This window comes from Artemia sp. Qi Xiang Cuo, chromosome 12, assembly GCF_049724085.1.
Source record: "Artemia sp. Qi Xiang Cuo chromosome 12, ASM4972408v1, whole genome shotgun sequence".
Classification (NCBI taxonomy): Eukaryota; Metazoa; Arthropoda; class Branchiopoda; order Anostraca; family Artemiidae; genus Artemia; species Artemia sp. Qi Xiang Cuo.
The window spans coordinates 66,457,687-66,480,284 of record NC_142805.1 but is presented as its reverse complement, the minus strand read 5'-3'; the positions used below and the strand labels follow the sequence as shown (position 1 = coordinate 66,480,284).

General features: G+C 36.4%; 1 protein-coding gene across 1 annotated transcript in view; it reads right to left on the bottom strand.

The window, feature by feature from the left end:
• LOC148946416 (mitochondrial fission regulator 2-like) overlaps positions 1-22,598 on the bottom strand; it is a 55,937-nt gene that overhangs the window by 20,112 nt on the left and 13,227 nt on the right. The window contains exons 2-5 of the mRNA XM_089098449.1: positions 12,738-12,876; positions 9,190-9,389; positions 7,841-8,085; positions 1,958-2,324 (exon numbers count right to left, since the gene is read on the bottom strand). Coding sequence (XP_088954575.1) covers positions 1,958-2,324; positions 7,841-8,085; positions 9,190-9,389; positions 12,738-12,875 — 950 coding nt within the window. The 5' untranslated portion in view covers position 12,876. The remainder of the gene's footprint in view (positions 1-1,957; positions 2,325-7,840; positions 8,086-9,189; positions 9,390-12,737; positions 12,877-22,598) is intronic.

Genomic DNA, 22,598 nt, shown 5'->3' with positions numbered 1-22,598 from the left:
AGGATGGCGACAGATCCAGAGCCCAGCGGTGGGAGTAGTAGCACACTCACAGGTGGAAGAAAGAAGGCAAATGGATGTTGTAAAGTTAAAGTTCAGTGTTAATGTTTGTAAGGGTGAACCAGAGTGGCGCTTGGGTGGTCATTTATCTTACGGGGGGAGGTGTTGTGGTTCTACCCCTTTTTCTTTTTTCTTTTTTTTCAGATAAATGACCTGTTTTCCTGTTCGTAAATACATTTGCTTAGATTTGACTGTAATATAATTTTATAGTATAGACCTATACAAGTATAGGTAAAAGTCTCGCTGCTAAGGTAGTAGTTTTGCAATAAGTAAACTTTTAAGCTAAAGTCTATTTGTCCTCCTGGATCAGACCATTGCTTCTTAATATATGCGTAGACCAACTTCAGTTGAAGGGTTTGGTACATTAGATTGGCCCACGTCACATTGAGCCACACCCCAAGTGCCAAGATTCTTTTATTTGTTAAAATGTTATTTTTTACTCCATTTTCAGAGTTTGAGTTGAAAGTCTACATTAAGACTCCACTTAGGGAGTCTGCTTACAGAGTTGATAGATGTATGTTTTGTTGAAGTGACCGTTGGGTGAAATACAAGTGAGTTGTTTTCTACACCTGTGTAGGATTATTTGTCCCCAAACCCAGGCAGGGTAGGAAAAGAGTTAGCGAGAAATACCGTCATTAGTATATCGACAGGGGGGGGGGGGTTCCGTTTACCCTCCAAAGACATAGTTAGAGATATTAGTGGTGACCCAAGTGGTGGCACCCTTGACCCTTTCGAATGCTCAATCACGTTACTATAGCTAACGAAACCACCAGCGTGGGCCCCAGATATAACTGCGGCACCAGTGGTGGTTGGTATATTACAATAGTGGTGGACGTGAGGCATACCACTCCAATAAGTGGTGACAGCAACTCCAATAACACTATTATTACAAGAGGATATGTAAAAACCAATGCGTCTCTAAGGCGCTGACTTTTATTTATTATAATTTACGACAATTACTGTTATAAATAATAGAACAATATGTATAATACACAATAATTTGTTCTATTACTTAAGATTATAGATTAATTAAGGTCTACCATCAGAAGAGATTTGACGATTGTTCCCTTTAAAAAATAAATACACACACAAAATGTAAATTTACACCACTTTTTTTCTATCATTAAGAGGGGGGGGGACCCTGATAAATCTAAGTGGAAATTCTTTCCACCATGCGTGAATGTAAATATAATAAAAATATACCATTTCATTTAGAATATTATAATATACGTCACTGATAATTATTATTTGTGAAAATCTTCCATTCTTCTCATTGCCCTTTCCCCATGTCTATTTTTTCTTTTCCCTTGTTCTATCTCACTTCAGTTTCTACACTTTCTTTTCCTTGTATATTCAGCTTTTTTTGTTACCCTTGTTGTGTATTTGTAAAACCCTGGCCGTTGTTCAAATGAAGAAAAAGTGCTAAATTGAGCTAGGAATAAAATAGGACCCGATACTATCACATTTATCTTCCCCACTTGTTTTTACCTTTTAATTTTCTTTAGCTTCATTTTAATCTATCTGCGATTAGAATATAGAATCTATCTGCATAGAATACAGAAATCTATCTCGTCTTGTAGTGGCGCAGTGGGCACGATCTCAGCTTGGTAATACGGGACCCAGAGTTCAAACTCAGCTGGAGCAACACACTGCAGGGCTCGGAATTTGATTCTGGTGATGAGATTATGCGAGCGTCTCCACAACAATCCGAAGAAGAAGAATAAATCTACCTGTATAAAATAGAATACAGAATCTATATATGAATAGAACATAGAATTGCATATTCTAGAATATAGAACAGGATATTTAGAATCTATGTGAGAATAAACATGTGAATAGAAGAGAATATCCTATTGTATCACTTTATTCTACTGATTTAGTCGTTACTTCTTGTTCTTACCTTTCAATTTTCTTTAGCTTCACTTTATTCAATCCTTTTAGAACATCAGACATATTAGGTACGCTGTTGCCACGCGCTATAGGTGCAGGTGTCACAAAACTTGCAGACTTCAAACTTTTGGACTGCAACATATCTGCTAATGAAGCATTGCCTCTTTTTGGAGTCCCAACAAGGGTAGAGGAAGGAGGTGGAGGAGGAGCTGGACTGGTGCCCAATAGAAGAGGGAATGGTGGAGGGGGTGGTGGAACACCCAAGGTCGGCAAGGGTAGAGGGGGCGGTGGAGGAGGCATACAAATAGGAGCAGCTTGGGCACCATGAGGCGGGGATAATGAAGTTGGCAATGGAGTCGATGGGCCACTCCCATAATCTGAAAAAAAGTAGTTTGACCATAATACACGTATTCTGATAAAAATAATTTTTTCAGAGGTAAAGAAATGAAGTGCAATAATTAGAAAAAGATTAAAAATATTTTTAATAGCTTGAATAAAGTATGAATTAACTTTACGTGTTTACTTACAATGAATTACAATTAATGAATTTTTGTTTTATATATTCTGTTATGTACGGCCTTTCTGTTTAACACCACGGCCTAACAAACGATAAATACATGAAAATATTCCAAAAGCTGGTCCAAAAATTATTCTTGAACCACCAAATTCAGTTTACAGTATTTCACCGAGACGACTGTTTTCTGAACATTTTTTTTTTCATAAATATTCAAGAGAGTAGTCGAGCCAGTTGAACAATATTTACTTTCTTTAGAATATTCCAGAAAGTAATTGTTTACTTTACAGCTACGTACGCAGTGGTGGGTTAGTGCTCCTAGCCCACTCAATACAAATGATCGGTCTTCCGATAAAGCTATTGTTCACAGACTGTAAAAGGAACTGCTATCATGACGTCCCATGAGGATGGACGGAACCAGTGGCAGATCGACGCGGAACAAGGCGGTCTTTCTTACATTAAAAAAATTTAAACATTTAAAAAGGAAATTAAATCCTTAGGATCTGTTTGGGATTGGCTTAAACCCTTTGGATTTCCCCAAGATCTTCGTGTTCTAATGCTGAACTTGGGATAAGTATATATACATTAACCATTCCCCTCAAAAGTGTATTAAGTATTTATATTGTTGTTATCTAATACCGAATGACATTTTAATAGAGTTGTAAAATTACCGCAAAATAAAAACTCGGTAAGTAAAATGGGTAAAATAAGGTAAAATAAGGTACTCCCTAAGAAATACAGGGTAAAATTGGTGTTTTAGATTTGCCCTGTAGCTACAGGACCAGTTGAGGATTTCTTTTTAAGCATCGCTTTCAGCTTTTAATTAAAATTTTTTAATGATTCTGATTTTTCTGGGCTTAAAAAAGGTAATTCCCTTTAATCTAGAGTTCCATCCATTTAATTAACTGTCTACTTTTTGCCTTTGGTAATCTTGTGCCTAGAGTAATACATCAGCAATTGGACAGCGCCTGATTTCGGACATCCATTTTGTAAAAAAGAATATTGAATGAAAAAAATTAATAAATAAATTAAATTTACCATTATTTGGAAGCAAAATCATATTAGTCGTTTTTTTTTCTACGTTTAAACCTAAGAAATGTTACCCTAACAGCCTTGCATATCTAAATAGCCGTATTCAGCCGCATTCCTCATACGAGTTAATAATATACATTTTATTTTTCATTTATGAATAAAAGTACCGAACACAAGTAAAAATAAGGTGCGTAACACTTTGATGACTTGGGCTAACTAAGCACTGGATGATAAGAGTGGAACATTAAGTCGCTTTCAAAGTCATAAAGACTGTCTTCAACAGGATTTGCTTGCAAATATAACTCCTCTCCTTCAGAATTATATTCTGATTCAGATGACCATGCCTATACCGAAGCCACCCCCCCCCGAAACGAAAATCATGGATACGGCCCAGAGGATTATAAATCAATTTCTACCTCCACGGTCTCTCCCTTAGAGCTAATTCTGTATTTATCCGCAGGTGCTTTCAAAATAACTGCTGAAACACAAGGGTCGTTAAACTAGAATAAGGATTTCTTTTATACACTGTAGTCAGTAGCAACTCATTCGATAGCATTTGGTTGAAAAGCAGGATAAATCTTAGAAAAGGGCATTGGAACTTTCGATTTCCAATTGAGTGAGCCCCTTCCAATCCTTTTTCGACCACCCTTCCACATGAGGTGCTTCTGGGAAAAAATAAATGAACAAATATTAATACACTGAACCCTTATGGGTCTTTACTATAGGTGGTGCAGTACGATTGCCCCTGACTTAAACAGGAGAGAAGACATGCCAATTTCCTTTGTAATGAAAATCCGGAATTATCCAAGGGGAAAATAGGGGAATTTTCCACAGGGGAAGGGGGAATATTCCGTGTGGTTTTTTTTGGTGAGGGGGAATCATCGGCTCGCGGGGGAAAACGGCATGAATACAAGGCTTCTCTGAGATGTGAAATTTAAAATAAAAAAGAGAATATTGATTCTGCTTTGTCCCACCACATTGTTGAAAGTCCAGATCATGTAGTTCTTTTTGATTAGGCAACTTTAATATTTGAAGCAAATGGCTTCCCACATTCTTTTAGGAAGGCAATTGCAATGAAAAAAATATCCATAAATAGAGTTGCTTTAAATAGAGACACTGGAAATATTCCAATGAAAACAATTTACAATAACTTAAAATTAAAGGATTCAAACAACATTTTGCTTCAGTTTTAATTAAGATTATCTGACCAAACTTTTAATGAAAACTAGGTCAGTAAACAAGCTAAGTCAATCACTAAACAGAGAATTCTTGTCCAATCTAATTGGTGAATAATCTTTCTTTCATTATGGCTTGGTTTTTTGGTATGCTTGATTCAGTCTTTCTTCTGCTAAGTTGGAGTTAATTCAAAAGGTCAGTTTTCATTATTTTTTTTAGCACTTAAGACGGCTTGGTGGAAGTCCCTGACGAAATATCTGCCTCTATCATTTTTGCTTCCTTTTTGTCCGCTGGCTGACATTACTCTCGTTTTTTTCGGTTATTCAATGCTATTATTTTTTCTTGTTTGTCATATGTCAATCCTGCTTGTCTTTCTGCCTTTAACAGTTCACAGCACTAATGTAATTTTGTTTCAGCTAAAATTTCACCATTTAAAAATAACTGTTACATGTACTGTTATGCACATTATTGTTCTGATAATATAACAAAAGACCTAAGTCAGGCAAACCGCCTTTTAAACCAGGGAACACAGCTATACACAAAACAAAATCAGATTCATTCCTTTTTACCAGCCTCTTCGTGCATTTATGCTCTGAAAATTGCAAGGCGTCGTAAAATATGTAAGATACCGGTAAAACACGTAAATTACGTAAAATACCAATTTTACAGGGGTCCTTAGAATTACGGTAAAATTCACAATTTTACCAGTTGCAGCAGTACTTTTTAAGCCTTGCGATTTTTCGCAACATTTCCGGAGTGTTTGGAACAATAGGAAGATCAGTTTGCGCACCAAGATTAGAATATTAGAAGCTACGGTAACGAGACAAGGACGACTCCCCTCGACTCCACGTTTGGTGCTGGACTCCTCCGGGTCTCCGGAAGAGTGTCGGACAGCGGGTCACTATGAATAACCCCCAATAAGCCGTGGTCTCTTGCTCAAGATCGCCAGACGTGGAGGTTAACCTTTGCTGCCCTATACACCACTAGGCGTCGGAGGATCTAAGTCTAAATAAGTACGATAATGATAGTTGTCAAGTATGGTTTTGTAAAATAAGCCCTTCAGAAGGCAGAGGAAGATCTGTTAAACTTTTCCCAGAGGATCTGTCTGTGGAGTTTTAGGTGCCCGTTTCACTTACCGTATGGCAAACAGTGGGCTGTGCAAAAAACGTGGATTCGTTCCACTTTCTAGGTAGAAAACGAAAACCATATTGAGGTAATTAGGATGGGTACGGATGAAAGCTGACAGATTGCCAAAGATCATGTTTCTTTTCCATCTATCTGGGCAAAACAGAGAGCAGGTCATCCCCAAATTCCAGGTCATCCAGGAAGAGGTCATAAGGACGGATGTGTAGGCAATTGGAATTTCGTGGGAGGGGGTAAGGAGGAAAATTTTGAATATATTGGAGTGGAGGAAGAGCGTGCACAGCTAGAATTTTAGGATACACCTCTGTGGCAGCCTTGATCCATATGCCTAGTTTTTCGAGTCACATTGCTTTCCCCTTAGCCATAATAAAAAAAAGACCATCATTCGGACGAAAAAAAGTATTAACCAAACCAAATAAAAACCCCTGAGACGAAAATAGTCACATTATATTGGTACTTAGCTTAACTGCATATTTTTGTCTACTTTGAGAAAAAATTGTAATATCATTTTTATTTTATTTTCTTTTTAGATTAACGCAGTGCTTTCTCAAACTAAAAATTCCACCAAATTCTCGGAATTGTATTAGATGGAATTTAGTAAGATGATGAATTTGAGACATTTGAACTCACACAGAAATTGATTAAATTCTATGCTTATGTTCAATGTTCCTTGTATTGTTCGTATAAACATATAAAACATGCTCGAGAACATAAACGAGCTGTTGAAAAATATGTTCTATGTTTGATGTATGTAAGATTCATGTTCCCTGTGCAAGGTTTGTATGTTGTTTTTCTGCAGCTCTACGGGCAGCTCACTGAGAAAAAGATACACTCATCTTCAAGTGAGAGCGTAGAGATGAGATGAGCGATAATAAATGAGAATTAGAGGAAGAATCTGAAGAGGAGGAGGGCAAGATTAAAGATGAGGAGGAAGTGGAAGTCAAAGGGAAAGTGTCTGAAGAAAAACGAGTAGATAAGAATAGAACGGAAGACAAAATTAAAAAGCGGCCGAAATTCAATGATGAGTTATTCATTCTCTCGTATTTTATTTATTCAGTCTGCTTCTTTTGAAGATTTTTGTTAGCATTCCGACGTCTTTCTTTAATATATAAAACATTTATTTAAAAAGTTAACTACCACAACCTAAATCGACCGAACAAAACTAAAAAAGCCCCGCAAATGTTAAAGGCAATATCAAACCCCTTTGAATAGGATCCAAAATCTACATCCACATAATTCCTGATACCTTTTTGTTTGGAATAACCCGATTCCGGCCTACAGGCTATAAGAATAGTCTACTCTTAATGTTCCAACGTAAGGTGACAATTTTGAGATCACTCGACAGCTTGAGATTGCTTTGTATTTTTAGATTAAAAATACGGTGAAAATATGCGACCATAAGCAAATTATTCCATTTTTATATGTAAGTTATCATTCTCTAATAAAGTCGAAGTAATATCATAATTTCATATCAACGAATAGATAAATCAGAAGTTGATGAATCAAATAATGTAAGGTCCTTGCCCTCTCGGAACAAGTTACAGCAGTAGGCTTGTTACACAAAGTACATATTTTACAGGGAACATATACTTTCAGTTAACAAACTGCATTAAAATATCTTTAGTTGCATATTTCAAAAGGTTAAGAATGATTCTCGTAGGGGGAGGGGTCTTCAGACAATCTTCTGGGACAATATCCGTCCCTGGTCCTTACATGGCATACGTAGGCTTACAAATTTTTAAGCATTGTAAGATCTCTATACTTGTAGTATTTCTAATGAAAAAAAGTGGCAGGGAGACTAAAAGAGAGAAGAAGGAAAATAAGAAAAAAAATTACTTACATTACCCTAGCTTAAATTTAGGTTAGGTTTGCGGTGCTAATCTAACTTAAGTTAACCTAAATTAAATCTAATTTACCTAATTAAAACTTTATTAACCTAAAATTAACCTAAATTTAAATTAATCTTAGTCTAAAATTAATCTAAATTATGTTATTTAGTTGTTATTGAGAGGGCAAGGTTCAACTCACCTGAGCTGGACACTCTGGAATCAGCTACCATAAGCATTTTGAAAACTTGTTCTTTCAATCTTGATATTTCATCTTCAAGAGCTGAGATTTTATTCATAGCCGCCGTATCCACTGTGCTTTGACTATGTCCAGCGATACTAAAATCATCTACACTAACTGGTGATTCAGATATATCAGATTGTGTCTCAATGAGATCTTCGAATGGTAACTGATCTTCAACTGGAGAACACCGAGAGTTTCTGATTCTAAAAATAAAAAAGAAAAAAAAAGAAGCCATACTTTATAAACCTAGGAATAGGGAAATCCAAGATTTTAGACAAGGAGCTATGGGAAAGAGCTGACCAATGATAGGGACAAAAATGAGATTTCTTTACTGACGTAGGCGTTTGTTCTCAGTGTCAGCAAAAGGAGATGCAAAGAAAAGTAAAAAAAGCAAAGAGAAGTAAACACCCAAAAACTTAGACTAAAAACCAACAAAATCATCTACAATTATTTTAACAATTGTGATTACCCAAACTCGAACTGCGATAATTCAAAAGACGTTATGCGTTATGCGTTAGACGTTAAAATTTGGACTTTCACCTACTCACTTAAAAAAAATCAAGAATGACCTATTGGTTCAATCCGTTTTATCCTTCCAGGTTTGAACCCCGCCCACACCCGCACCTCCCACAGCGAATATTTGTTCCGACTCATAAAAACATAACAAAAAATGCATATTTTTTTTACATTTTTATGGGTTTTCTTTTAAATTCTCCCTCCCGTACAAAATTTTGTTCCGAAGATATTTAGTAGCTTCATTTATGTCTTCAAGATGCGTTGTATCCACTTTTCTTGCTCGCATAAACAGGGCTGCTACAGAAAATTTGGTTTTATCCTAAGATTCCCTTGCAAAAAATCCCAAGGCTGGAGAGCATACTAAACAATAATAAAATATACTAAAATACTGAAACAACAATAAATTACATTTTGAGAATAATGCTTGGTATACAAATTTTCTCCATGAGCCTGGCTTCTGACAATAAACCTTCTTTTGTCGTGGCTTGCACATTTAAATAGCTTTATTTTACAAATACAAGAGTGTTACAAATAGAAGAGAGAGAGAGAGAGAGAGAGGAGATAGGAGAGAAGAGAGAGAATGAGTTCATGCATAGGAATATCTGCTATATCATGTTTGATGTGATTATTTACTTTAATTTCTGTTTGTTTTAGTTGGTTGTTTACTGATCTTGAAAGTATGGTTGTTTACTTTTAAGTTAGTGGACTGTTGAGCAGTGATCTGTAAAATCATCAAGAATAAAATGAGCATAACTGTCACTCCAATATTATCAGTACAAGAGAAAACTTACTGCCATTCAGTGACAGCATTCTGTTTTCTTTCAATCACATCTTTTCTGCCATCAACAACACTTCCAGCTGAACTAGCGTCTGTGAACGAAGTATTCCTAGCAAATTTGAAATGCACTCTCGTGATAGGTCTTAACGGGAGTTTTTGCCCAACCAGACGAACTAAGGATTTATGACAGCCATGAACGTGACCATTTTCACCCTAAAAATAAGCAGACAACATTGAATGTAGTAAAAAGCACAAACAGCCTACCAGAGCCACATCCAAGGTTTTTATTCCAGGGTGGGGGGGGTACCAAAATAACTTTGGTCGGGAGGGTTATACCAAACAAATTTTTGATGGGATGGGATGGAGTTGATGGTTTTTTTCTTGCATTTTAAAAACAAATTTACAAGCTGTAGAAATTATTTTTTATAGGAGAAATAGTGGTCTTACCGCCTTTTTCTAACCAATTCAGGAGCCAGATAAACATTTTGGGTGGGGAGGGGGGTTCAAAACTGGTAACCGAACACCTGTTTCCCTGGATACGACCCTATAGCCTACATTAAAGACGGGAAAATAATAGCTTTGTTATTTGCTTTTTACCCCCAACAAGTAAATATTTATGGAGCCAAGTCTCTCTTAATTATTAGGTACTATTTCATACCTAATTATTATGAGCACCCTAAAAAAGAAACAATTTCAAAACTATTCAGGCAGAATAACCAGGGTCAATGATGAATTACACTACATAGATCAGACAAATAGAAAGAGATTTCAGTATTTTCTTATAAGGGAGAGGGGAGGGGCTGACACGCAAAATGCACTTTTAAGCCCATGTTTTCATTGAAGGGATGATCATCAGGGAATTCCTCTTATTACTCCTCTGTCTGGGTATTATTAGACAAATACTGACAAGAATTCAAAATTATAAACAGCTTTTAGTACCAGGGGGGGGGCTTGTACTCCCTCATTTCCAAAGAAATCTAATAGCCGTATACTACAACTGAAAGTAAGAGATTTGATTATAGTTACTTGCCTCAAGAAGCCTTATTCTTCAAAGTGACTTTCAAAATTAAAATTGCATTTTAAAGACCAAAACTTGTCAATGTTTCTAGTGGATGACCCATTCTAGAGGTTCTCCTAATAACTAAATAGGAAAAATAGACAAGAGGAAATCTTGAATATTTTTCTTTTTACTAGGACAGAGAATATTTTACTAGGATGTCGTGTGAGCCGTTCTAGCCGAGTGGTTAGCGTGCTAGACTTGAAATCCTGAGGAAAGAGGTTGGGATCCTGGTGTTACTGGTTATTTCGTTTGGAGCCGTCAATTGTGTGACTCTGTAAGCTCTGCCAGAGTCGATCCAGCTCTAAATGTCGGATGATTTACGCCCAACCATCTATCACAGTCCTGGCCGGGGGCGGAAAATCAGGAGATCGGTACCTATCCCACGCAGACCATTGGTCAGCATGCAAAAAGAGATATTACGATAAGTGGCCTAAAATTACGTTTTGTTCTGTATATTAGCTTAGCTCTACAAAGGACGGACAAGGGCAAAAGACTATAACGCTGAAGAAGTCCAAGGAAAATCAAACAGTTCGTGGTAGCGAACTGTAAGTAAGGAGCTACTTGGATCAATAGTAACCAAAACCCTAAAAAACGAAATTTTTGTACCAATAGACATATCAAAAGAATCGGCTTAATATGCTGATTCAAAATATATGAGTTTCGATAAGTTTAGTCTTACCCATCAAAGATTACTATCATGTGAAAATTTGCCTGATTTTCAAAAAAAGGGAGAAACACCCCGTAAAAGTAATAGAATCTTAATAAAAATCACACCAACAGATTCAGCGTATCAGAGAGCCCTTTTGTAGAGATTTCGAGCTCGTATCTGTAAAAATGTGGAATTCGGTAGTTTTTGCCAGAAGAAAGATCACGGTTGCATGTTTATTTTTTTTCGTGGGTGATTGTATTAACCCAAAGGTCCTAGAATATAGGGAGAGAGCTCATTCGAACTGAAATTAAAAATTCCAGTGCCCTTTTTAAGTGACCAAAAAGATTGGAAGACAGCTAGGCCCCTTCCACCCCCTTTTTTCTCAAAATCGTCCGATCAAAACTTTGAGATAGCCATTTTGTTCAGCATAGTTGAAAAGCCAAATAAGTATGTCTTTAGAGATAATATCCCTCCCCCCTGCAGCTCCTGGAGCAACATTAAAATGTAAAACAAACATAAATTATTACGTATATGAGGGGGGTTGCCCCCTCCTCAACACCTCACTCTTTATGCTAAAGTTTGAATTCAGTCCCAATTCTTTAAGAACAACTCCTACAACACAATGCTTGTTTAATTAGAACAATAAGAAGGTTTTTAAAAGTACTAACAAACTTTGGCGTAAAGAACGAGGTGTTGAGGAGGGTGCAACCCCTTCATATAAGCAAAAATTTCTGTTCATTTTAAATTTTAATGTTGCTCCTTGCTTTCAGTTGGAAAGATTTTTTTTATTTCATCAAACGGTGAAAAGAACAAACAACTGGGCATTCATAAGAGAGGGAGGAGAGGTCACTCTAAGTCATCAAACCCCGCTTCAAAATCAATTTGAAATATCCATGATAGAATCTTAGCATACGACAATTTGCTTTATTCTCTAAGTTACAGGCTTAGGGTCTAAGTTCCATCAGAAGAAAGCAATTTTATAAGCAGCCAAAAGATTTAACTTGTACCAAAAGGATATGCTACTTATATCAATGCATTCATTAATTAAGATCTATATTTCATAGATCCAGAATTATGATAATACCCAGACTTTTTCTTGAAGAATAATCTGAATTTACATAAAAATCGAAAATTTTTTCAAGTTTGTCATATTTTCCTGTCTTTTCAGCATATTTTTTAAATCTAAAACAATATAAAGCAAATTGCAGAAAATTAGATCAATAAATGGATAAAACTGAATCTCCGCTACTAATCAAGAGTAAAAATGTTGTCTTATGTTGAAAAACAAAAGCCCTAGGAGTGTAAAATAACCTTACACAAAAATTTGTACAGGAAGCCCAAATCATAAGGCATTTACAAAAGGGAAACAAGGGCACAACTTAGAGGGGGATAATTGCTCCCCAAAGGCAATGAAAAATTTCTTGTTTGAATTTTCATTACAAATAAGGAAAAAAAACACCACTTTGAAAATAATCTTTGTATTGTGTTTCCAGAGAAAATGAAAAAAAATACCACTCATGCACCCCCCTTCCACATAGTTCAAAAATCCTTTTTTTTCTATTTTCATTTAAAAAAATCACAAAAATATCGTTGCCTTCCTTATGTTTTCGTGGATTGGCACCACTTAAGGGTAACATCACAGAAAACAAATTTTAAAACCATTAAATCTGTTTTGACACATCCAATTAGTTCTATGGGGAGGGCAGACCAATCACACTCAGTATAATGCCCCAACTTCCAGAATCCACAATATCAGCCATTAATCTATTCCTAGATACCCATAGAATTAGAACAGTTTTGCCTCCAAGTCACTATCAGGTCTTTACTTAACAGCTTAGAAGGAGTTAAATACCTGACCATTTTGTAGAATTCGTCTTAATGTTTGATAGCCAAATATCTCCATAAGAAATGTGACACATTCTTGTACATCAACTGACAGCTCTTGTACTAGTCCATATACTAATTCGGTTACTGCTTCAAGGGCATCCATTCTAAAAAAAAAAAAAAAAAAAAAAAAAAAAAAAAAAAAAAAAATACAAACACCTGTATAGCCAGTAAAATATTGATACTCCTATGTCCAGATTCCACATAAAAGGTTTCCCAAAACAGAAATAGTGCTATCAGAGAATATTTGGTAAAGAGTAGACACTAGATCAAATAAATTATATGTTTCAGTTCAGTAGTGTCCCTAGGACACTGAATACCTTGCAGAGAGATTAAAAAACTAGAACATTGCATATCTGCAAGTAAATGATCACTGAATTCAATTGTCAGACTTCCTATTTTTGAGTTGATCACATTCTGTCTCCTGGCTTGTGAATAATTTCTTTGCAAAATTGTCAGGATAACAGGGCTGTTTTGGGGTTTTCAAAATACTTTATAGCTCACAGTAGTAATGGTTGATTTACATTGGATTCGGTGACAATTGGCATACATGTCATGCATAATTTTTACTTCTAATTTTAACATTTAATTTGTCAACCCCTTAGGAGACAAAAGAATGCATTACATTCAAACTTTTAGGAGTTTCCAATATTCAGAAGAAGCAATATTTGACTTTTACACTCGATTATTCTGTTAAAAATTATGGGAATTTTAGTCAAGAAAATTTAGACTTGACTTGAGTATGTGTCCAATAAAAGAGTCATGCATAATCCCGCCATTTATTCGTGCCCCAGCCATTTAAACATTTGCCTCTCAATTACTTGAACTATCTGTCTTGGCTTTTCTCTGTCTACAATTAGCCATGTCTTGATGCAACCTGCAAAATACTTGATAACTTCAATTCAAAATCAACGGACTCGGTTGACGTCCTCAAGGGTCGCGTTGGGGCCATCTCCTTCACACGGTCCTGGATCAGTTTCCTGTCGGTCGTCAGCTTGTCTCGGAGAGCGACTAACACCCCTCTCACACCCACCATTTCCCTAAACACATCCAATCAAAATTTTGAGACAGCCATTTTGTTTAACGTAGTTGAAAGTTCTGGAAATTAGGTCTTGGAGGATGACAACCATCCTAACAGCCCTTAGGGTAAGGGTTGTAATTTATGCCCTGGGGGCAAATAAGGTGTTTATAGAAAGCGTTATCGTTTCAAAAAGGGCTCATTCAATTGGAAATCAAAAGGCCTAGTGCCCTTTTTAATAGTCGAAAGTGATTGGAAGGCTTGACATTTTTATAGTAAAGATCAATGTGAGCATAATGTATTATTTTTGTTGTTGTTTAGACCAGGGCACTTCGTATCGAAGGAGTTGTCGTGGTAACTTCAAAAAGGGCTCCTTCAATTGAATATAGAAAGGGCTGATGCCCTTTTTAATAGTCGAAAGTGATTGGATGGCAACTAATCCCCCTCCCATGTCCGCCCTCCCAATTGGCCATTATGTTTAAAAACTAAATGTTTCCTCAAGATTAAATCAAAATGCACTCTGTTAATGCTAATTCCCAATAAGGCATCTCAGCAGTATCCCAAGAACGACTGAGGGTATTATGTTCAAACTTTAGGGGCTACTTCTGCTCTTAAAATTTAACCAAGTCAAAATAGAGCATAAGTGTATTCAAACTATCAAAGAAAGTAAACAGATTTTTTTGGAGAATGGTATCAAGTTTTCCATCAGGTCAACTAGAGGAGGTATGAAACTAAATTAAACAGTGCTATTTTTGTCCACATTTTTAAAAGGGTGTATGTTGTTAAAAACTGCTGAAAAATTTTCTCCAGCATACAAATAGCAGGTCAAACTATAAAGTCTTAAAAAAAGAAAAGATTTAGACAAAATAAGTTTTTCCAAGAAAAGTAAAGAACTCCATTAAACAAAAAATGAGCAAAAATAAAATCAAATAATCTAACAAGTGTGAAACTACCACAAATCAGCATCAATAAATAAATGCAACCCTAAATGAACATAAATTACAATAAATAACCGAGTCAAACTCAAAACGAGCAGAAATTAACATAAGTTGGGCACAAAACCCCTGTGCCTTCACAAGGCCAGAAAAATTTGCACTTTACAGAAAAAATACAAATGAATGTGCATTGTTAGTTTAATATACATATAGAAGTATTTAGTAATCAAAATGTTAATATTATTTGATTTATTAAAGTTATAAAAGTAAAAACGTTTTTTTTTCAGTAAATTGCACAATACTTCTGATTCCAAGAAAAGTCAGCTTAGCCTTTGAGCAATTATATTATTGGTGAAAGAGACAGTATAACCATTCTGAAAAGTATGTCTGGTAAAACATGATTCCTTTTGAATATATGGTTCTGAGTAAATATTAAGGACTCTATCCACAAGACATCATAACGCCTCTTTTAGCCTGTAGAAGAAGGTTATATTCAGCGTGAAGGTACCTACTATTTTGCGTGGGTATGTGATGACAAAAGCTACTGTGATGACAGGGGTCAAATATGGTTCTAAAGCATTGGTGCCTCAAAAAGCGGATGAAGACTTGCTAGATGTTTTCCAGAGAAATTGCCTATGGATTGTTCTGGGTACCCAGCTGACTGATTATATTTCAAACAGTAGGCTATATGAATACTGTGGTTCAACCCTGCTTTCTATGGCTATAATGAGGGAAAGGTTGAGATGGCTAGGGCACATTCTGCAGATGAAGGATGACTGATGCCATAGACTGTCCTTTTTGGCCAAGCATCTAGGGCTAAACAGAAAGCAGGTTGTCTGCAGTTGTGGTGGGAAAATATCATAAAGAAAGATTTAAGGGAAATAGGAACTTCCTGGGAGGGTGTAAAGAGGGAGACTTTGAATAGATTTGGATGAAGGAAGAGAGTGCATAGCTGTGTTGGCTTCAGGTGGCTTGGTGCTGTGGTGAGTTGTTAGTAGCAGTAGTAGTAATTGGATCAAGACCTGGTAAGAAAAATTAATGAAGACTATTAATTTACGAGTCCAACAGAGCCCTTAGTATAACAAACCTCTAAATTTTAACATAACTCTAGATATTTTCAACTTAACTCAAAATAGTTAGCAATTACTAACATTTGATTAATGGCACATAAAATGTCCTACTGTACTGTACACTTCTACATCTGAGCATTCCAATCCATTTACCAAACTTTGTCCTCGTGCTATTTTCTTTCATTTTTTGGCCCAGCAAGCTACAAATGCAAATTCTCTCCTAAGTAATTTGATCACATGATGGGGTGTGGTGCATGCAAGAGTAAAGCAGCAATATTGCTTGTAGATTGTACACCAACTTTTTTTGGGAAGAAATCAATAACAATGCTTAGACTATGGTGGGGCAAAAAAGTGGATAAGACAAGATAAGATATTTATTTCAAAAAGATCACTATCACAAGCCCACAAAGGGCCGAATTCGGACTTCGGAGTCGACAATATAAATGGTTGCACTAAAACTGGACAAAAGGAAAAAACAACAACTAAATAGAAAAATCATAATGAACAATCATTTAACAGTCAATAATTAAAACTGTAAAAAGTCAATTAAAAAGTTAAAAAGATAAAACTTGGTCAAAGTAAACTTACACAAATACGAATCGGAAAAAGAATTAGAACGGACATAAAAAAAGGAAGGGTGGGGAATAAGCGAATATACACAAAAAAAGAGCGAGACATAAATGCATTTAAATTAAAAGGGACACTAACAAAGTGTCAATAATCCAACTACAGTAAGTCAATAAAAGAGTTAAACAATAAAAACTGGTCAAGAAGGGGGGGACAAAAAAAGGGGAAAAAAGAAACTAATGGGACATTTTATTCATTTTTTCTGTAATAAAGGGGACAAAAGTTCTTTCGTATCTCGAAATAACGCAGCGAATGGGGGACAAAACCGAGATGGGCTCAGAAACAGCTCGAGGCGGCCGTAATATGGATGGGGAGTGACGTTTGGAGAAAATACTTGCCATCCGAGGGTTTGTTATGGCATTTTTTGCAAAACGGAGGCACAAATTATTTCTTCGTCTCTCGAGGGTCTCTAGTTTTGCAATATTTAACAAATTCAAATATGGTATCTTGCCCTCTTTAAAAAAAGTTCTGAGAGCTCTCTTTTGGACATTTTCAATTTTTTGTGTTGCTTCAGTTGAGAGGCCAGGGTGTCACACAGGACAAGCATACTCTAATATGGGACGCACAAAAGAAATGTATGTTTTTATTAAATGTGATCGGGGGCAACGAAATTTATTTAAAAGTTAAAGGAGGGAAAGCGAAGAGTTTGCTTGTCGTAGGATATTATTTATATGGGCATCCCATTTCAAATTGGAAGAAATTGTAACACCAAGGAGTTTAAGAGATGTGACAGAGGTTTGAGGAGGAATAGGAGGAAGAAAAAGGGGAGGGGATTTAAGGAAAGTTACTGAGAGTATTGCGGATTTAGAAGGATTAACTGTCATGTCAAGAGAAGAGGCCTCACAGGCAATATCTTGGAGTATGCCCACTGGGTTGCTAAAGATGTTTTTATGACATATCTCTAAAACTGTCAAGTCATTAACAAATTTCCACCTATTGTCATAAAGGGTTGAAAGGCTGTTAATCATATGAGAAAAAAGGAGAGGGCCTAGAATAGTCCCCTGAGGAATGCCATTAAATATGGGGAGATGATCTGAGAAACAATTTAGATATGTAACTGCTTGAGATCTACTAGAAAGAAAAGAGGCAACGAGCTTAACAATGACAGTTTCAATGTGGAATTCCTTTATAAGTTTATCTATGAGTAAATTGTGGTTAATCAAATCGAAAGCTTTTTGAAGATGAATATAAATCAGATTAAGCCAAGTGTTAGGTTTTTCAAGTAATTTACCCATGGTATCGACATGATGGATCAGGTAATGAGAGGTTGACGTGGATCTGTTATTACCAAAATGTCCATTATAAATAAGGGGGATAACTTCTACATTGAGCCAGTCTGGGAGAAAACTTTGATACAATTTTGAAAAAAATCAGGTGAGGCTAATAGGATGAACGCCACAAAAGCCAGGATTTCCAATTTTATTTTCGATTGGGGTAATAAAGCCTTGCTTCTAATACCAATAGACCTGTCCATATTAGGTAACTTCGTTAAAAAGGGTAGATAGGGGTTTTGCGAGGTAATCCCTGAAAGCTTTAGTCAGAGGAACCAGAATATCTAAAGGGTAAATACTTGATCGTTTTAGTTTTTCAATTTTTTCAACAACATCAAGTGGAGAAACATGTGGGAGTGAAAAAGGATCAGGAACATCTGGAAATGCGTAAGGTAGTGGTGGGAGACTCTGGACAATAGCAGCCAGACACTTATTGAGGTCATTAGCTGTGGTTTTTGGAGGTTCATTATCTTAAAATTTAGTTGTTCTTGACTCTTGCTGGTAATTTTTTTAATTTCAGAGTACCAATTCTTTGGTTGATCATGTCACAAGTTTTTATTTTTATTTTTATAGTAGGCTCGGGCAGCTTTTCTAACTTGACTTTATAATTCCTTTCTTAACTTATTTGCTTCAGCTAAATTACCCCTGTTAAATAAGCTTATTTTCGTGCGGATTAACCTTTTTATGTGATAAGTTATGTAAGGTTTATCAGTGGAGCATTTTCTGATTTTTTTTTTCTGGGAAACATAATGAGTTGGAATCAATTAGTTTTTTTTGTGAAAAATCAAAATTTTATCATCAAGGTTATTAGAATTATAAAGGTCTGACCAACTTTCACTGGTCAGCCTTGATCCAAAAGAAAAAAGGCCTGTGTCACTGATGGGACGGCAAACCCCAATGAAAGTAGTAAAGGAATGTTCAATGGCTGAAGAGGGAGAAAAAAAAAGACAATAGTGGTAACTGCCTCTTAGTGGTGACACTGCTTGCGGGGAGTTGTAATACTTACTCATCTTTGAACAAATAACATCGAAAGAGGTGTTACCTTTTGTTGTAGATATTCTAACCAATTGTTTAATATTAAGAGAGGTACAGATAGAGTCCATTCTCAGGTCATTCGCATCGCCAAGTAAGCAAATACCAGCGTTCGGATACTTTGATAACACAAAGTCAGCACTTATAAGAAATTGTTAAATAAATTTGCGTTTCTGGTCAATACTTTGGTCAGGGGAATGATAAAAGACGGCGGTTACAATTAAATTGAAAGGGCGGGGAAGAACTTTCGGTCTAAGACTCAGCCATAGAATTTCATCATAATCTGATAAGTTGGGGGTGGGGATGAGTTTAGGTTAGAGGTTATCTCGGACAAAAAATAATATACCACCCCCTTTTTTCCCGAGAGGGTGATTGGGAGGGCAAAGTTTTATAAACTGAGTATAATTGCTGATTTTTAGGAAATCTGGGTTCTGGGACTGAACCTCTGTCACAGCAATAATATTAATTTTATGAATTTTAGAAATACCCTCGAGTTCGGTAATTTTATCAAAATTCAGGCTCTCAGCATTGGTAAGTAGGAAAAATGGAAATTTAAACCGATTTCGGTATTGGGATTTTTTTTTCAATTCGGGATGGAGTTATTTGGGGTTGAAGTTTATGAGAAGGATGCTATGAGGAGGAATATTATTAAGTTGGGATGGAACTACGGTGGAATTCGTTTTACTATTTGAAAGTTTTAGAAACTGCATAGAGGTGTTACCTGTGGATCATTCTGCCTGCTTACTCTTAAACCAGAGTCATACTGGTAGGGTAGCCAGGGGGGATAAAGTGCAAGGGAAGGGAGAAAGGTTTCCTGGTGATGTGGGAATAAGTCAAATTGGGAGTGTTCTTTATATGGGGGGGGGCAAGATGATGCTGAGGGATGGAAGTACGGTGGGGGTTGTCTGAGAGGGGAGGGGTTGTGTTTGTTTTGGCAAATAACGGGTAGAGTCTAGAACCGGTCGGTAACTTCTTGGACGCACAGGAGAAGAACGTAGTTGAAAGGAAGTGGATTTTTGGGAGGAATATGAGTGAGGGGGGGGGGGATGGTCCAAATTGAGTAAAGTGATTGTGGGAGTTGGAGTGACTGGACACGCGTAAGTACTTGGGGCGGAGGATTGTTTCGAGGTATGGATTCCTGAGATATACTGCTCTGTATCGGGTATTCAGGGGGATAAGACAAAGTCGAATGGAACACAAACTAGGGGAGGGGGGGGTTCGTGAATTCTTGCGGCGTCGCCCTAAAAAACGCTGGGTTTTAAACCTGCACTCCAATCCTGAAGATGCATGAGCAAAAGTAAAAGACTTATCAATACAAGATAAAACAGAACACAGATCAACATGGTCAAAAATACACTTAACAGACAAACAAACTCCCGAAATAAAATGACGACAAATATGTAGAAACTTGCATTGTTTGCGAAACTTGCAGAAACCACTATCAAAAGGCTTGCTGATCACATTTTCCTTTCTGCTTATTTTTATATTTATTTCCCTTTTATCCATCACTTTCGTAATTTTTTTCAAAAATAATAACAATGTCATCGTCTGGTAATGACTTCTCCATAACCTTATTAATCCTTTTGTTTAGTTTATTACCACCTGATAATCTCTGCAAAAAACTAGAAGGCGCTGGACTATTTCCGAATTCCAGGGCGTCATCAGCAGTCAGGCTACACGTTGGTATTTGTATGCTCTCTTGGGATACTTTGCAATTAATGGTGGATTTGCTGAACTGCTTCGTTGTTTTTTAAGTCCTCTTGTAATTTGGTGATTTTCGATTTAAGGGTCACTTGATTGTTTTCTGGATTGCAGAGTTCATCTTCCATAAGAAGTCGGTGGGAATTATGAGAGTTGATATTTTCACTTAATTTTTTAATTTCCAGATCACGTTCATGGAGTATATCGTTACCAATTTTTTGGTCATTGAGAGGTGTGAATTGTATGAACTGTATAGAGTATCTTCAATTTCCAATCATTCATGTTAACAGTTTTGTGAAGAGATGTTTTAACATGGTTATTCTTTACTGATATCAAATTTTGAATTTGAAGCAAATGATAATCAGAATGACAAAAAGTCTTCTCAGAAAATGCACTTTGACAACAAAAGAGCTGCAGGCTATCAACTGCTTGTGTAAAGCAATGTAAGGGTCATCCAGTCTCTATGTGTGTATTAAAAGTGATTATGGGTAGGATTGAAGTTTCTGATTTGTCTCTGATGGCAATATTGTGTGTGTAATAAATTGAGTGTATTTTTATGTCCTGGCAGTTTCTTTATGAGTGAAAATATAGTTTTGAATCGTTTAAACAATTTAACATGGGCAGAACAACTGTTAAAAGTAATCAAGGACACTTGTCAACAAGCTGTAACAAGGAAGTGATCCAAAAATATGAACATAATTACAAGGTAACCATTGTTTGACAATCATTGAACTTAGTAATGAGCTCCAAATCTCACTTGGTTCTGTTCAAACATATTGACAACTGATTTGGGCATGAGAAGAGGTGTGTTCAAATTTGTTCCGGAATTACTCTCAGATGAGCAAAAATAAAACCAACAACAGATCACCCCTGATTTACTATAGAGTTTTCTGAACCTGATTTTTTTTTAATCAATTATAACTGGTGACAAGACTTGGGTATATGACTGCAATCCAGAAACAAAGGTACAATATTCACAGTGGAAGCCACCTGATTCACCACACCCCAAAAAAGCTTGTCAAGTGAAGGTTATGTTGACTGTTTTTTTTTTACTAACAAGGTGTTCTTCATCACGAGTATCCTCCAAAAGGACAGGCCATAAAATGAAGTACTACTATGATCTTCTTTGGCTGACCAAGGTGAACTGGGCGGGGGGGTGGGGGGCAAGGGGACATTTGCCCCCTGGGCCAGTCGGTTTTGGGCTGCTTAGGGTCAGTCGTTTATTTTTTCTACGTTCAAAAGAACAGTTGATATAACGTTCAACAAAAAATTCCGGTTGACTACTTTTTGGCTGAGTTATATAGGCTTACATACAGATTTAGCATAGATACAAGCATCCTGCCCTAGGAAGGAACGGGCACTGCTGTCAAACACATTTGTTTTTGGGCTGAAATCTGATAAATATAATCAAGAAGTCGTCACTTGACTCAGGGGTTGGATTTTTGTGTCATTGTGTGCCTGATTCCGTTACAAGCTAGTAAAAGAGCCAGTACATACTGGAGCGTCAAGGTAGTCTGTTTGGAAGTTTTAAATGATTAATTTGTCTTGTTTTCCTAAGTAAAGGGATTTTAGCTTAGAAAAACCATACCATTTTGATGATTGTGTTCACCAGTTTTAAACTTGTCAGAAGATAGACAAGGCAACTCATGGAAAAGTTAAGGGAGGTGTGGAAAAACTGGGACTGAAGCCAAGAAAACAATTTTTCAAAGCTAAAAAAAGATCCAAAACAGAGAAAGCTATCATTTATATGGCAAACTAACGTCAGTAAAACTTTTTATTGCATTTTTAACTTTTGGGCTAGGATTCAAGTTTTTTTTCTAAGTTGGTCTTTAATTTTAAGTATTTTTTTTTTTGCAAAACTGTCACTGTTTATTATTTAGGGGCAGATCTTGATATCAAAAAGCCTGTCAGTCTGTTGAGGCTGTGTCTGCTATACCATTTCTATTGGCACGATTACTGATGAATTTAGGAGCTTAGGCAACTACAGCTCAGACTGAGCTTCACCTGTTGGAGGGCCATTGAATCAACCCTATGAGTTATTGTTGCCTCAGTTTAAGTGCTGTCATTGTATGCAATTTTTTCCGTTCTCGTGAGATTAGGCCTAGCCACACAACACCTGAAAAGGCAGCTTTTTTTCTTTGCAGATTTTGTTTTCAGAAAAACAAAGGTTAATAA